This window comes from Ochotona curzoniae, unplaced genomic scaffold, assembly GCF_017591425.1.
Source record: "Ochotona curzoniae isolate NIBS_2020 unplaced genomic scaffold, NIBS_Ocur_1.0 contig_1014, whole genome shotgun sequence".
Classification (NCBI taxonomy): domain Eukaryota; kingdom Metazoa; phylum Chordata; class Mammalia; order Lagomorpha; family Ochotonidae; genus Ochotona; species Ochotona curzoniae.
Window position 1 is genome coordinate 3,193,202 of NW_024464920.1, and position 16,470 is coordinate 3,209,671.

The 16,470-nt window shown below is 57.7% G+C and overlaps 1 protein-coding gene across 1 annotated transcript; it reads left to right on the forward strand.

The window, feature by feature from the left end:
- The first annotated feature begins 3,072 nt into the window (after window positions 1–3,072).
- LOC121155877 (serine/threonine-protein kinase receptor R3-like) lies at window positions 3,073–13,188 on the forward strand. Its single transcript, XM_040979331.1, has 10 exons — window positions 3,073–3,090; window positions 4,774–4,842; window positions 5,151–5,402; window positions 5,533–5,738; window positions 5,927–6,026; window positions 6,312–6,458; window positions 6,547–6,822; window positions 7,261–7,458; window positions 10,426–10,556; window positions 11,565–13,188. Exons 2-10 carry the CDS (start codon window positions 4,779–4,781, stop codon window positions 11,697–11,699), a joined length of 1,509 nt encoding a protein of 502 aa, XP_040835265.1. The 5' UTR covers window positions 3,073–3,090; window positions 4,774–4,778; the 3' UTR covers window positions 11,700–13,188.
- Window positions 13,189–16,470: the final 3,282 nt, after the last annotated feature.

Consider the following 16,470-nt stretch of genomic DNA (forward strand, 5'->3'; position numbering starts at 1 on the left):
GACTGTTTCTCAGGCCACGAGCAGGGAGCTGGATGGGAAGTGGGGCTGCCAGGATTAGAACCAGTGCACAGATGTGTCTCGGTGTGTACAAGGGGAGGACTTTAACTGCTGGGCTACCATGCTGGGCCCTTGTTTTTTTGTTTGTTTGTTTAGATTTGCTTGTTTTACTTGAAAGAGTGAGAGAGGCAGAGAGATTGAGAAAGAGCGAGAATCTTCCTTCTGCTGGTTCACTGCCTAAATAGCTGCAGTGGCCAGAGCTGGGTCAGTCTGAAGCCAGAAGCTTCTTCTGGGTCTCCCATGTGGGTGTCAGCCCAAGCACTGGGCTGTCCTCTGCCACTGTCCCAGACCATGAGCAGGAGCTGGATCGGAAGTGGAGCAGCTATGAAATAAACAGCATTTTAATCCCAAGAGACCTCAGAAGTTGATGTTGCTTTCTCCCTAAATCTCATGGCTGTAAAGTTGGCAAAAATGTGCACTCGGAATCTCTCTTGCACCACTGTGCTACATGGTCATCTCCTCTTAGCCATGGCTTTAGGTACCTGTGGTCAGCCACAGTCTGGAAACTTCTAGAAACAGTTCCTAAGCTTTCAGTTATGCACTCATCATTGTAACGCCTTGTGCTGTCCCACTCTGTCCCACCAGGAACGTGGGATACATTGTGTCCACACTGGGCGTGATGTCCACCCGCTGGTCATTTCCAGACCACACTGCCTGTCCTGCAGGGCCTGCGTCCCTCCTTCTCTTCAGTCATGCTGCTCTCTTTTGTATATAATTTTTTCTACTTTATTTTTAATATTGATTACATAGGTGAGAGGGTTACATACCCATGTGGGTCTTCAATTAGGGTGGGGAAGGTCAAGGTGTGGAGAAAGGTGGATGGAATTAATGATTTCCTTGTTTTTTCCTTCCTCCTGTGTCCACAGAGGAGGGGGGTCAGGAAAGGGCCAGCCCCTTGTTGTCAAACTACACCGACGCCTGGGGAAGGAGGCGGGCATTTGATGTCACCTTAGTGAGCCAGGGTGGGGGAGAATGTTCCAAGGGTGTTACTTGAGTGGTCTGGACAGTTCTGAGACACCGTCAGCTTCGGTGCACCAGGGTTGAGAAAAATCTAAAGTCTATGGGCTGTCCAGGTCTACGTATCCACAGACTGGCTGCAAAGCCTGGGTCAGGAGAATTGTTCAACCTGTTCTGCTTTCCGTCTCTTGAGGAGGCGCTCAATGGCCTCTCTTGGCTTAGCTGAGCTGGCTGACATGTCTTGCATGTGCTAATGGGTATGTGCATATTCCATGACCATCAGCAACCAAGGAGCCCTGGTCTTGCAACATGGACTCCAAGGTCAGACCACACATTCTTGTGATTTTCCCCGAGGCCAGTTTGAGCCCGGGGTTCAAGTTGAGAAGTCACCCAGGAAACCTTGCCTGGGAAGTCCTCTGACTTGACTCTCATGTGCACTAGCTGGTGTAGGGTCTGGTTTGATCCGTCACCCGTGTTATACTGCTCATCTCCTACTAGGTCCATTTACAAGTTCAAGTGGGCATAAGGGTGTGGGAATAGGATTTGGTGTGACCCTTGGCTTCAGGCGGCCACTGGGGGTATCTGCAAAACAGATTCTCAGGGAGAAGGGGAGCTGCTTCCACAGCCTGCTGGGGACCCTACTGTCCTGACTTATTCTGCCAGGGGCTGGCACAGCCACATATCATGACATACAAGGCCCACTGAGGGGCAGTGGCAGGCAAGGCAGGGGTGTTTGAGGCAGTACTTCTGCAGTTCGAGTCTGTCACTACTGGGCTGTCTCTGCTGCTGCTGTCCTTTGCCAGTGTCCCGGCGAGGGGTGGCTGGGATCCACCTCTCAGAGAAACAGATGGCTACCCATCTTCCAGGTCCACTCCTACTCTCTGCCTGTCCCGGCCTGGTCTCAGACTCACACCAGACCTGGGCACCTGCTGGGAACCACACTGTCTGAGACCTGCGTCCTGTGCACTTTCCCCACTTAATCAGACGATTGGAGGAACAACCACCCGCAGGACTGTGGGCAAAAAGCTTGACATGCCCAAGCCTCACCTTCTCCTGGAATTACTGTGAGAAGGAACAGAGATAAACCCTTATTTAGTCCTAAAAGCCAGCATGCTGGTATGGCTGAATTGAACAGCTGCTGGCAACCGGCATCTCCGATGGTGCTAGTTTGAGTCCCATTTCCCATCTGCTTCCCATCCAGCTTTCTGCTAACGCACCTGGGAAGGCAGCGGAAGAAGCCCAAGTGCTTGGGTCACAGCCACGCATGTGAGAGCAGGCTCCTGGCTCCAGCCTGGTCCAGCCCTGGCTCGTTGCAGTCATGTGAACAATGAGCCAACACATAGCATCTCAATCTCTCTCTCCACACTCCCATTCCTCTGCCTTTCAAATAAATCAACCAATCCATAAAGTTCGGGACTTAGCACATAATTAATACTCACGGGAGGTTAACTGCTAGTATTATTTCCCAGGGTTAAGCTAATGTTTGCAAGGAGTGGAACATTTGTGATTTCTGGCCGACCGCCGTGATGCTTCTAGCAGCAGGATGGTTTGGCTTAGAAGCCAAAGGATCCTGCCCGGTTCCAGGAGTGTGTGTCACAGCCAGCTTGTGGGTACAGGTCAGCCCAGAGGCTGGACTAGCCAGCACTCATCACTCCTCACTTCCGCTCAGCCTTCCAGCTAGCTAGCAGGTGGTCCAGTTTTAGTCCCTAACACCCCCAGCATGAGACAAGAGGGCTCTGCATGGCAGGCTTCCTCCCACAGCAGAGGAGGAGGTCCCTGGGTGACCTAGTCCCCTGTCTCTGGGTCACCGGGCATGGCCCAGCACTGAGCACAGGAGAGCCCAGGAACCAATGTTTGCACCATGGAGGACACACCTCTCATTCCCTTGGGAACTTCATTTTTTTTTTTTTTTTTTTTGAATGCAGGTTCCTTGCTGGTCCCCGATGGACTGAGTCAGAATCTGCGGTGAGAGAACTGGGCATTTCCACGCAACCCTGCGAGGGATCCATGATATATCCTACAGGGCCGTGAAGGAGGTGAGCCTGGCCTGGGGCTGTCGGAGGAATGCAAACACAGGTAAAGGGCCCTGGAAGACACCCCCCCATCTCATCGCTATTGTTGAGTCACCACTCCCTGCCAGCCCAGTACCCTCTCCCTTCATTAGCTGCTTCCCGGGCCAGCCAAAGCTGCCAAGGATGGGGCTTTCTGCCAGGACCCCAGCAGGCTGGGGCTCACTCAATCTCTCCATCAGCCACTGGTTCCATTGCTGCTGGGAGGGGCCAGAGGCAAAGGCTGGGGACACACAGCTACAGCAGCCTGGAGCCTCTTGGGGTCAGAGGAGGCCCAGGCAGGGAGGCCAGAGCTGCCAGCAGGCAGTACCCCCTCGCCACTGTCCCCCGCCCCACCATGCCCTCCTGCTTTCTGAGCCTCAACCCCTTGGTCTTCACCTGGGCAGCTTGGTGGCCGAACGTCCAGCCCTGCCCCATTGGTCTGAAGGGACACATTCCCTCCCTGCCTTGTGTTGCCACCCGTCCTGGGCCTGTCCACAGGCACACGCCTACATTCCCTCTCCGTACTCTCTAGAAGGTTCCAGGTGTCATCGGACCCCAGTCCTTCTTGTTGCAGCATTCTGGTCTAATCCATGGGCAAATGAAGCATGGTGGTGGTGGTGGTGGTGTGTGTAAGCAATGGTCAGTGGGAGACTGTCCCAGCCCAGAACTGTTCCCTCTATCAAGCTGCTGGGACACTTCTGCCCTGGCTAGCCACAGAGGAGAGTCAACCCCGGGGCACCCTGGTGTGTTTTACTTCCTTCTTCCATCAGTGACCCTCCCCCATCCTTTCCCAGGAGTGGCAGTGGCAGGGGGACTCCCCTGGAAACAGCTCAGAGAAGGCTCCAGGCACTCCAAGAGCAAAGGGACACACAGAGGTTCTTTTACACCTGGTGTGAGCCAGCCCTCCCCCGCCCCCCGCTGGGGCAGCCACCACTGGCACAGAATGGCAGGAAGCCTGGCCAGGGGGCCTGGATGCCAGGGCTGCTCTCCCAGCCCTGCCCCTGCTGCCACCTTCCCCACTCCGAGCTGGGTTCTGCAATTTCTAAGGTGTGCTCCTAAGACCGTGTTGTGGAGTGACCCAGACCTGGGGAGTGGAGGTGGGGTAGGCTCCTCCAGCCCCCTCGCTGGCTGCTACCTCAGGAAGCCCTGAGCCTATGCCCCCCTTTGCCCTGCTGTGCGTGATCCCTGGCTGTTCTATCCAGACCCCAATCTAAACAATCTTGATTCCTGTTCCCGGCGGCGTGGCGGTACCCTGAATGGCAGGAAGTAAAGACAGGAGCCTGTTTATGTTGGAGGCAGCGAGGGCTGGGGGGCTGGGGGGGCTTGAGAGGGCAGTGGAGGCGGCACTGGGGGAAGGGTGGGCAGGAGTGGAGGCTGGGAAGGGGTGGGTGAGGGACAGAGCCTCGGGGGGCTGCCACTGCTTGCTGCCTGGCCCAAGTTGGCAGCAGCGGGGTTCCCCTTAAGCTCTGAGGGTCCGAAACGTGGCTCTCCACTCTTCACCCCAACAGGATGGTCTCCATGGGGAAGTGAGCCAGGACTTCCCCTGCAGGCTCCGCCCCCAAGCCAGAGTCAGGGAGTAGGGAGGTGGCCTCCCTGCCTTCCCCCCACCAAAATACACCCAGTGATTTCCTCTGGCTGGGAGGCACGTCGCGGTCAGCAGCTGTCACATTGCCACAGATCTTTCTGGGTCTCTTCTCCTGTCCCCAAGGGACCATGACCTTGGACTGCTCCAGGAAGGGTCTTCTGATGCTCTTAATGGCCTTGGGCCTCACCCAGGGTGAGTGTCTGGGGAGCAGTTAGGGAACAGGGCACCCCCACCTGCTGGCTCAGCTCTGGCTGGGGAGGAGGAAGGCTTGGAGGGTGGTGACAGCCCAGCTCCTTCGCTGTCCTCTTGTCTCCCAGGCACGGGGAGCCTCGGTGCTGGGGTTGAATGGGGCTGGGTTGAGCGGGGCTGGGATGAGGCTCCGGGCGGCACGGTGAGCTAAGGACACAGGTCATGTACCAAGCCCTGAGCTTGTTTGAGAAGACACAGGGAAGCAAGCCTCGGGGGAGAAATAGTGGCTGAGTCTCCTGTGTGTCTCCCAGGTGACTCCGGGAGGCCCTCACGGGGCCCGCTGGTGACCTGTACGTGTGAGAACCCACACTGCTGGAGACCCATCTGCCAAGGGGCCTGGTGCACAGTGGTGCTGGTGCGGGAGGAGGATGGGCAGCTCCAGCAATACCGGGGTTGCGGGAACCTACACCCAGAGCTCTGCCAGGGCCGGCCCACTGACGTCTTCAACCATTACTGCTGCTACAGCCCCCTGTGCAACCACAACGTGTCCCTGACGCTCCAGGGTAGGTCTGCTGCCCCCTCCTAGACCCCTGCCCTCCCTGCCCAGGCTCTTGAGGGTGGGAGGCGGGTGTGGAACAGTCTACCCCAAGTGGGGTGGGGGAAGGCTGGGTCTCAATGTCTCCCTTCCCCCAGCTACCCCAGCCCCTCCGCTGCCATGGGGTGACCAGCTGGCTCTGATCTTGGGCCCCCTACTGGCCTTCCTGGTGCTGTTGGTCCTGGGTGCCCTGGGCCTGTGGCACTTCCGGCGGAGGCAGGAGAAGCAGCGAGGCCTACATAGCGACCTGGGCGAGTCCAGCCTCATCCTGAAGGCGTCCGAGCATGGGGATAGCATGCTGGGGGTATGGCGGGCCTTGGGGAGTGGGAGATGCTGGGACTGAGGACCAGGACAGGAAGGCAGGGGGAGGGAGGCGGGTGACCCAGAACTGAGGGTGGACCAGTGAGGAGGCAGCAATGACCCCTTCAAGAAGGGGGCTGGGGTTATGCAACTTCTCAGTGATCTCAGCATTCCCCTTCCTCCCACACCCAGGACCTTATGGACAGCGACTGCACCACAGGCAGTGGCTCAGGTCTTCCCTTCCTGGTGCAGAGGACAGTGGCACGGCAGGTGGCCCTCGTGGAGTGTGTGGGTGAGCTGGGAGACCAAAGGGGCACTGGGGGCTTCTGGAGACCAGGGTGGGACCTGGTGTGGGTTAGGTTGGAAATCAGCTGGGCAGGGAGTGAGCTGGCAGGACATCCAGGGCCAGGGGCTTCCGCAGCAGGTAAGACTGGGTCTGGATCCAATTCAACAGGAATGGCTGCTCTTTGGCAGGTAGAAATGGGCATTGCATGCAACCTGTGCTGGAGAGGTAGGGTACACTCTGGGTACCCAGGGAGGTGGATGCTCATCCCCCTACTCTGATCTGCTACTGCAGGGAAAGGCCGCTATGGAGAGGTGTGGCGGGGCTCCTGGCATGGGGAGAGTGTGGCGGTCAAGATCTTCTCCTCAAGGGACGAGCAGTCCTGGTTCCGCGAGACAGAGATCTACAACACCGTGTTGCTGAGACATGACAACATCCTAGGCAAGGGAGATGGTGCCCCCAGGCCTCCTCCCCCCACACCTCGCGGCCCCTGCCCGCCTCTGCCCTGACCCCAGCCCTGTGTGTGCAGGCTTCATCGCTTCTGACATGACCTCCCGCAATTCAAGCACGCAACTGTGGCTCATCACGCACTACCACGAGCACGGCTCGCTCTACGACTTTCTGCAAAGGCGGACACTGGAGCCCCAGCTGGCCCTGAGGCTGGCTGTGTCAGCGGCCTGCGGCCTGGCACACCTGCACGTGGAGATCTTTGGCACGCAGGGCAAGCCGGCCATTGCCCACCGTGACCTCAAGAGCCGCAACGTGTTGGTCAAGAGCAACCTGCAGTGTTGCATCGCAGACCTGGGTGAGCAGGACCGGGGGGCAGGGGGCATGAGCGGAGGTGGGGCGCCACACTGCTGCTCGCACTTCCCTCTGCCAGCTGCGGCTTGGTTCCCTTTATCCTCCATAAGACCCCACACACTCCTAGCAGTCCGCAGTTCCAATCCCAAACTCCTCCTTCACACCATGGGGCCCCAGGAGCCAGGATTTAAAAAAAAAGAGAGAGAGAAAGAATGGGGGGACAGGGAGCCAGAGACCTCCTGCCTTCCCCACCCTTGGTGTTCGGCTCTGTGAAGTGGGCACCAGCTTCCCCAGGGTAACAGCCGCCATGGAAATTGACTTGCGTCCACCATCCAGCCCAACTACATCTCACTGGCTCTCTCCTGCCCAGACCCATCTTGGACCCTCCCTGCAGGGCCCACTTGTCTGTGGGTGACAGGAGTGACAGGCCTGGTTCCCACAGGGCTGGCTGTGATGCACTCCCAGGGCAGTGATTACCTGGACATCGGCCACAACCCCAGGGTGGGCACCAAGCGGTACATGGCGCCCGAGGTACTGGACGAGAAGATCCGCACCGACTGCTTCGAGTCCTACAAATGGACGGACGTCTGGGCCTTCGGCCTGGTGCTGTGGGAGATCGCCCGGCGGACTATCATCAATGGTAAGGTGCCTCCCTGCATAGGTTGGGGGGTAAGGGGTACAGGTGGGCTGGGCGCAGGGGCTTCTGGCCACGCAGCTGACCTGGCGTTACCTTGCTGAGCCCAGCAGAAGGCCTCTCTGAGGACCAGCTGAGCCTGGGAGTCTGTGATTCTGGCTCTGAAATCTCAGGTGCATGATCATGACAGCACTACGAAGAACAGCTGACGTGCACTGAGTTTAAATAGCACCGCCTGCCCTGCTCCATGCAATACAGGTGCTAGCACTAGGGTGGGGGTGCTTAACAGCACGGTTGGACGAAGCAGGCTTGCAAAAACACATTTTTGAGATCACCTAAGGATAGTATCAAAGGCAAATGACAGTGGTCATGATTGCTGAAATAGGATGGGTGCCTGACAGTATTCTCAGCCCTTTCTTAAAAAAAAAGAAAAAAAGATTTGTTTTTGTTGGGAAGGCAGATACACAGAGAAGGAAAGAGAGAAAGATCTTGCATTTGCTGGTTCGCTCCCCAAGTGTCTGCAATGGCTGGAGCTGAGCCAATCCAGAGCCAGGAGCTTCGACCGAGTCTCCCACACAGGTGCAGGGTCCCAAGGCTTTGAGCCATCCTCTGCTGCTTTCCCAGGCCACTGGCAGGGAGCTGGATGGGAAGTGGAGCAGTTGGGACATGAACCAGCACCTATATGGGATGTAGGCAAGGCAAGGACTGTAGACACCAGGCTACTGTGTTGGGCTACCTCTCAGCCCTGTTTGGACGATCAGACTTAGACACAGAATTACAGCTGTCTCTGCATTAGCAGGGAGCTAGATCAGAAAAGGAGCAGCCGAGACTCGCAGCAGCAACCTTATGGGTTGCTGACGCTACAGGCAGAGGCTCTATTCGCATGCTGCAGCACTGGCTCTGAGTCAGGGAGCTTTATCTCTGCGTCTCTGTGCCCCTCTGACCTTGAGTCTTTTGTCCACAGAAACATAGGAGGTACCTGGACCACCTGCTTCTTGTTGCCTCCGTGTTGCTGTGGGGCACTGCCAGGGGACCCTGATTTGTTGGGGGTGGGAGCATGTACAGGACCCTGCTGGGCAGCCCTGTGGTCCATGCCTGCCAGCTCTTGGCTGCATGGAGGGTGAGAACCACCCTTATTTAGGGGCTTGGCCCCTCCAGACCAGCCAGAGTGGGCTCTGCTGAGGCTGTGGTCTGCAGAAGGGAGCACCTGAAAGAAGCCGAAGCCCCCTCAGAGCAGGCTGCAGGCGGGAGAGGAAGGGCCGTGCACGGGCTCTGAGCTGGCTGGGGAAGCGCGGTCTGCCCCACACAGATTTGCAGCGCATTATAAACACTGTAATCTGGTGTCAGCCCCGGCGCTGATTAAAGGCTCATTAGACACACTCGGGCCTCCGCACAGTGCTGATTAGGGCGCAGGCTGCAAGGGGCCGGCCTGGAAGCCCGCCATGGCCCAAGCAGCTGGCTGTGGCCTACATGGCCACAGCCCGGCCCCCCCCCCCACCTCCTCTGGGAAGCAGGAGGGGTTGGGGCAACCCTCCCACACCTGGCACCGTGGTCAGAGAGCTCCGATCAAGGACTGCACTCTTGGGGGGACGCAGGAAGGGGTACAGCTAGCTGGCTGTGCCGTGGCTGGCAGTGGGGGGATGGTTTTGAACACAGCACATCCTGTTGTTGGAGTGCGTAGGTGTGAGTTCCGGCTCCACTCCCAAATCCAGCTTCCTGCTAAACGCATGCCTGCAGAGGTATCAGTGAGAGCTCAAACGGTTGGGTTCCTGGCTTCAGCTCAGTCTCGCCTTCCTGGGCTTACAGACCCTTGGGTGAACCAGTGGATGGAAATTCTCTCCAAAAGTCGTGTCTTTCAAATCCCTTCTCTTGGGAAAGGTGTTTTGGGTGCTTTTCTGTGCTGAAGGCACTCCTCTCACGGCGGCCTGCCATCTCAGCGGTCAGGAGCACAGACTTGGAGGCTCAGCTCTCTGTCTCTGTCCTGTCCTGCCTATTCGGACACATTTCCTAGATGCCCTGGCCTTTCTGGGAGTGTTGCTGATCTCACAGAGTCGCGTGGATTTTAATGCACCCAGGACACGGGTCAGTGCTCAGGAGACGCTAAGTGCTGTTACCAGTCACCTGTGACTGGGCCTGCAGACAGAGCCTGGGAAGAAAGCTGTTGCGGAAAAACTGGAGGGGCTGACATTGTCATGCAGTGGTCACACAGCTGCCTAGAATGCCACCAGTCTCCTATATGGGTTCAAGTCCCAGCTGCTCCACTATTTTTTTTTTCCCTTAAGATTTATTTCTTTTTCTTGGAAAGGCAGATATACAGAGAGGAGGAGAGACAGAGAGGAAGATCTTCTGTCCGATGATTCACTCCCTAAGTGGCCGCCAATCCGAAGCCAGGAGCTGTGAGCTTCTTCCAGGTTTCCCACACAGGTGCAGGGTCCCAAGGCTTTGGGCCATCCTCGACTGCTTTCCCGGGCCACAAGCAGGGAGCCGGATGGGAAGTGTGGCTGCTGGGATTAGAACCAGCGTCTATATGGGATCCTGGTGGGTGCAAGGCAAGGACTCCAGCCATTAGGTTATTGCACTGGGTCTCTGGCTGCTTTACTTCTAATCCAACTCCTTGTCAATGTGCCTGGAAAAGCAACAGAAGATGATCCAAAAAGGCGTTGGCCCCTGATACCCAAGCGGTAGACCCGAATGGAGATCCTGGCTCTTGGCTGTGGCCCAGCCCAGCCCCAGCTCTTGTGACCACTTGGGGAGTGAGTCAGTGGATGAAAGATCACCTTCTCTCTCTCTCTCTCTCCCTCTCGCTCCTCTCTTCCTAAAACTCTGCCTTCCCAATCAAATGTACTGTGTTTTTAAAGACTGGAACAAGGTCTGGCCTAGGAACCTCTTTGCAATCAGTGAATTGTGGACTTCATCTCAGTTGCTTTATCAGCTGGGTCCCCAGGGATGAACCTGTGCATGTGCCTCCTGCAGGCATGGTGGAGGACTACAGGCCGCCCTTCTACGACGTGGTGCCCAACGACCCCAGCTTTGAGGACATGAAGAAGGTGGTGTGCGTGGACCAGCAGACGCCCACCATCCCAAATCGGTTGGCTGCAGACCCGGTGAGGCCTCTGGCTGAGACTGGGCAGGCGGATTGGTGGTTGGGAGAAACTGAGAGCAGGTGCCCCAGCTGAGACTTGTATCTGAGACCTAGCTAGGTTCATCCTGGGTGGATCCTGGGGGCTTCGGGGTGGGAGGAGAACACCCCCCAGGAGTACTTCACACACACACACACACAGCCCCTCGTTCCTCCGGGGTTCCCAGACTCAGTCACTTGGCCTATGGCTGTGTTTCTTCCCATGGGCTTGTTGTTGCTTGTTTTGGTATTTTCTTCCTGCAAACATTCCATTTCCTTATCTGAAGCCACACATACATGTGAATAAACAGACAGGCATGCATATGCTCCCACGTCTACACTCGCAGACACACAGACAAGCACGGCGTCGCCTGCTGTGGACCCCAGGGGATGAGGCAGGTCTCCCGGACTCACCCTCTGTAACCCTGGCACCGGTCACAGTGCCTCACACACACACTGGGTGCCCCAGAAAGATCGAGCAAAAGAATGAAGGCAGGCACATGTGTCCCTGTAGGTGGATACACATAGACAGGTGCGCTTCTCTGCACACATGTACACTGTCAGAAAGCCACGTGGGTGCCTTCCCCTGCACACGTGTGCTCACACACACGCTCACACTCGGGAAGCCCAGGAGGTGGGGCTAAGCTTCCCCAGACAGCTCCAACCCGGGACACAAGCATGCTTAGGGTACTGGTTCCCACCCATCCTTCCACCATCCACTGGGGTAAATGCTCCGTGGGGTTGGTCCAGGGGCTTGGAGCACTTTGCCCTTCCAGGTGGGGATGCAGGAACACTAGGGCCCTGGTCTGTCTATCCTATGGGTACTGGCCGAGGTGGGGTGGTTTGGAAGAGCAGTTCCTTGGAAGAGCTGTGGCAGGCTGGCACACTCTTTTCATCTCCCGTGTGTTTCTCTCCTCATCTCCCCTGGCTCCCACCATTGTCCTTTCCCACACCCACGCCCTCCCCACTCTCTTCTCGTCCCTGCCAACCCCAGGTGCTGTCGGGCCTGGTGCAAATGATGCGGGAGTGCTGGTACCCCAACCCTTCAGCCCGTCTCACAGCGCTGCGCATCAAGAAGACCCTGCAGAAGCTCAGCCACAGCCTGGAGAAGCCCAAAGCGCTCTACTAGACTGATGGGCCTGGGGGTGGCTGGCCAGCCGGGTACACGGGCTGTGAGAGTAAGACCTGTGGTGCAGCAGCTGCAGCCGGTGCCTGGCTCGGCTCAGCCCATCCAGCCAACAGGACAGCCCGATGAAACCTGATACCCCGCCGTCTGGCCTGCAGGCTCCCTGACGCCAGGCTAGCTCCCCACCCCTCATGCCAACAGGAGGGGGCACCCCCTGCCTTGGACCACCCCCCATCTGCCCAGGGCTGAATGCAAAGGAGACTCAGAGCCACAGCAGCCAGGCCTGCACTGGGCCTGCACTCAACCCCTGACCTCCGACTACCCTGTCCTCCCCGCCACAGCTGCCAGAGTGGCACAAGGCCCTCTCCAGCTCTCAGCAGACACGCTCCCCTGCCAGCCTCCGCCTCTGGGACGAGTCCCAGATACCTAGTACCCAGTACCCAGGGGTTTGTCTCTATGGGTTTTGATCTTGGCTCTGGGACACCTCTCTGACAAGATAACCAACCCCACATCATGTGCTTTATCCCTGTCCCTCCCACACCACCATCCTTCTAGATGACCCTGCCAACGGGAAGGCTACACAGGTCCTAGGAATTGTAGTTAACTGGGGCAGCGGGAGGTTCAGGCCTCTGGTGCTGGCTGCTCACTCTAGGTGACAAGAGGGGCCCTTGGCTGGCTTGGGGTTTGTTCCTTTATCGATCTATGGACAGATTTGGTCCCGATGTTCCTCAAAGCATCCTCTCTGATGTCAGGGCCGTGGTCCCCAGCAGTCATCTGTTCCCAGGACCCTGCTTCCTGGATCTGTGGCCTCAGATGGGGTCCTGCCAATGACCTGGAGTTCAGGTGCCTCCTGTGACCTGTGGTGACCTGTGGTGCCTCCTGGTCCAGCTCAGATGGGCAGGGAGGAGGGTGATGGAGGCCGACAAGCCCAGGAAAGTGGATGCCCACACCCAGTTGTGCGGCAGGCCTTGGGCTTGGCCGGGCCCCATCTAAGCCTTCTGGAAAAGCCAGCTCGAAAGGAAGCCTGACCACAGTCTGCAGCACAGAGCCCCTGCTTCCCACCGGACAGACCCCACAGGGTGTATGTGTGATGTGTGTTTGAAGAATTCGGCAGAGATGCCCAAATGTGTGTCTAAGTACTAAGCAGGTGATCTTGACCCTAGCAAGCACATGGACTGGAAGCAGAGCTGGAGAAGGTGTAAGGGGGTGGGGATGGGCAAAGCCAGCGACCCCTCCCCATTCCGCGCATGCCCAGGCTAGCTCCTTGCACACCCCGGCAGCCTGGGAAAGCACTACAAAACTGTGCAAGGTCAAGAGCGAACCAGGAAGCGAGACCGGGTGAAAAGCAGGCAGCAAATGGGAGTGGACCCTCCCAGGAGCCTGCAAGGCCTCCTGCCCCGGGGCCCCCCACCCACAGCACCAACCACCAGCCCATCTCTCTAAGGATCTGAGGGTTAATTACCCTGGAAACGCCACAGCCAGAACCAAGGCCGAAAAATCCCGAAGAGGAGGCGGGAGGCTGGAGGTGGAGGGACAGCGTGGGGGTGGGGGCGAGCTCGGACCGTGGGTGCACAGGGTGGGAACCCCTTCCTACCTGCAGATGGCGTTTGTGGGCGCGTCCTGCACGTGCCCGCCTCAATAAACCGTGGCTGAATGCTGAGTGACCCCAGGCCCGCGCCTCCACAGCAGCCCCAGGTTCAGGTCCCCCTCGGGGCCCCACGCCTCGGCTCCCACCGTGGCAGCAGCACTCAGCCCTCCGGGGCTCCCTCTGCTGGCCGCTGGGCGCGGCACCGGCAGGCTTTTCCCGGCAAGGTGGACACCGCAGCTCCACGGGCCTCGATGTGCATGGGGTCACCACACCTGCCGAGGACTTTCTGAATCCGCGATCGGGCCGCTGGAGCCGGCCCTCCGCAATCCCCTCCTTCGGCGGAGTCCCCACTCTACCGGGGTCAGCCCCCACCCACCTACCCCTGCAGTGGGAAGAGCTCCTTGCGGATCTCTGTCTCCCCACCTCCCCCACGCTGGGGACCAAGGCATACCGCGAGTGGGACGAGGGTGGGAGCATGGCCCAACCTCAAAAATCCGCGCTTGCATCAGACGCGCGCTTAGGGGGAACCCCGGGCTCTGAAATCCCCCGCCGACCTCGTCTGCTCCCTGCAAGCTCTGCATGGGTGCCCTGACCCCCCTCCTGCAATGCACAGCGGGCTTCCAGAAGGACTGAAGTGCAGGGATGTTAAACACAGGGGCGCCCCAAGCATGCAGCTGCCTTCCCCTGCACCTGCCCAGACCCCGGCCCACCCTTCCATCCTTACCCTAGTGTCCACGCTGTGAGTGGAACATGGGAAGAAGGGCAACGCTCAGACAGGAGCCCTTCCAACCCCCACCCCTGCAGGCAAGCTGCGTGTCCTCGGGGGAGGAGGAATGGGCGTCAGGATTGGAGCATCCGGGACAGGCCTCTGTGTCCAGGGACCACCCCAACACCCCCCCACCCCCATCTCCCTTACCATTGGCTCCAATACAGCCTCAGGGAACCCCAATGCTTTTGAAGAATACCCACGGCTCCCTTCACTTTACCCTGATTTGCTGGGAGACCCTAAACACCAGTCTTGTCATTTCTCCTCTCCCCCTCTCTCTCTGTTTTAAGGTTTATTTTTATTGGAAAGATAGATTCACAGAGACAAGGAGAGACAGAAAGAACTTCCATCCTCTGACTCACTCTCCAAATGATCATAGCTGAGCCAATCCAAAGCCAGGAACTTCATCCCCGTCTCCCACACAGGTGCAGGCTCCCAAGAACTTGGGCCATCTGCTATTGCTTTCCCAGCCCATAAGCGGGGAGCTGGCTGGGAAGTGGAGTTGCTAGGAGGTGAACCTGTGCCTACTTGGGGATGTCTGTGCTTAGAGAGGATTGGCCCATGAGCCACAGCATCAGGTTCCCCTCCTTCCCCCAGACTTGGCACTCCTATAAAGAGAGGTGTCTGGGTGGCCAGAGCCCTCCCAAGGGGGTGGGATGGGTGTTACTCGGGGGTGGGAGATGAGGTCTTGAGGGAGTCACATTTTTCTCCCTGCCAAGACCTCTTCAGACACTGGGGCCCTGGGTGGGAGTTCCAGGCATTCCTGCCCTCTTTCTCTCCGCCACCCCCAGCCCAGTCCTGCCTCCTGCCAGCCCTGGAGGAAAAGGCCCTGCTTTCCCCCTGGGCACACTGGCATTGAGGTCTGTAGCCTAAGCCAGCGCCAAGGCGTCTTGCCCAAGAGGTTTGACCCTAGGGCTACAGGTGCCCAGTGTGGCCTCCCAAGGGGGCAGTGCCAATGCCAGCTGATGGCAGCATCTGGGTGGGCGACTCTGGGAACACACTGCTTCCACCAGGGCCACATTCAGTTCGCTAGAAATAGAGACAGAGGGCTTCTTGACTTTGCATATGATTTGCATAATGTCATAGACACACAGTCTATTTTCAGGCAGCTTTCAGGTTTAAGTGTTGTCACTGCTGCCCTGCGGAGTGGCGTGTCTGTGTGTATGTCTGCTCTTCCTCACCCACCCACTCTCCTTGACCTACATCTGCAGCTGCAGGAGCCGACACTGGAGGGGCAGGGCAAGTGGGGTTGTTTAGGAAGATCCGGTGGTGGTGGTAGTGGTGGGAAGGGGAGAGGGGGCAGGGCAGCAGACACATTAACATTTCTTTATTACCACCATCACCAAAAGCAGGATCCGCTGGCTCAAGGGCAACTGAGTTAGAATGGAAAGCACCGGAAGCCAGGTGGCCCAACTCCCGTTCTCCACAAGAACATTTTCCACCTCTCCAACAGGAAGTGCCAGTTCCTGTTCTCTCTATTCAGTCTCCTGCAGATGCATAACCCTGCATCTCCCTCTCTCTCCCTCTCTCTCTCTCTCTCTCTCTGCCATTCTGCCTGGCCCAGATATCCTACACCTCACCTCCCAGGCAATCTAACCCTTCAGTCTGTCCCTCTTCCTGGGAGGACCATTTGAGAGAGCGGCCGATCCGTGGGTATTTTTAAAGCTCTGGGTCTTTAAAAAAAAAAAAAAAAAACTGGGAGAGAGGGAGGCAGCAGGCTAAGCCATCACTTGCAACAACTACAGCTGCAGGCTGGCTTCCAGCATCGATCCAATCCCAGCTGCTCCACTTCCCATCAGCTCCTTACTGATGCTCCTGGGAAAGCCCAGAAAACGGCCCACGTTGCTTGGGCCCCCGCACCCACGTGGGAGATCATCACGGAGCTCTAGGGCTTTTGGCCTCAGCTTGGCCCAGACCTGCCAGTTGCAGTGAATGTGGGGCACAAGCCAGTGGTTGGAAGATCTCTCAGAACTCAGGGGTGAGCTCGCTAGAAAAGCCCGTTGGGTGACTCAGCAGTTTCTCAGCCGACCCCCTGGCCTCTTCATACCTGGAATGCGGCAGGAATGGGTGGGAAAGGAGAGACACACGCACGAAAGGCTAGGGGCTAGCATGGTGTCTCTGTGGGTTAAGCAGATGCCCGAGGTGCCATATCAGAGTGCTGGTTTGCGTCCTGACTGCTCCACTTCTGATTCAGCCCCTTGTTAGCAAAACCTGTTAGCTCCCTGACTCAGCAAAAGGTGACTCAAGTACTTGGACCCTGACACCACATGGGAGACCCAGATAGGGCTCCCGGCTCCTGGTCTTGTCCTAGCCCAGACCTGGGTGTTGCGGCCATTTGGGAAGTGAATCAGTAACCAGAGAATCTCTCTCCTCTCTCTGTCCCTCTCTCTATATATATAGTTCTGCTTATTGAATAAACA

Excerpts from the sequence above, each read along its gene's own strand:
- LOC121155877 (XM_040979331.1), top strand. The coding sequence starts at position 4,779 with ATGACCTTGGACTGCTCCAGGAAGGGTCTTCTGATGCTCTTAATGGCC. Across the intron at positions 4,843-5,150 it reads GGCCTTGGGCCTCACCCAGG|GTGACTCCGGGAGGCCCTCA; the intron begins GTGAGTGTCTGG and ends TGTGTCTCCCAG. Across the intron at positions 5,739-5,926 it reads ATGGGGATAGCATGCTGGGG|GACCTTATGGACAGCGACTG; the intron begins GTATGGCGGGCC and ends TCCCACACCCAG.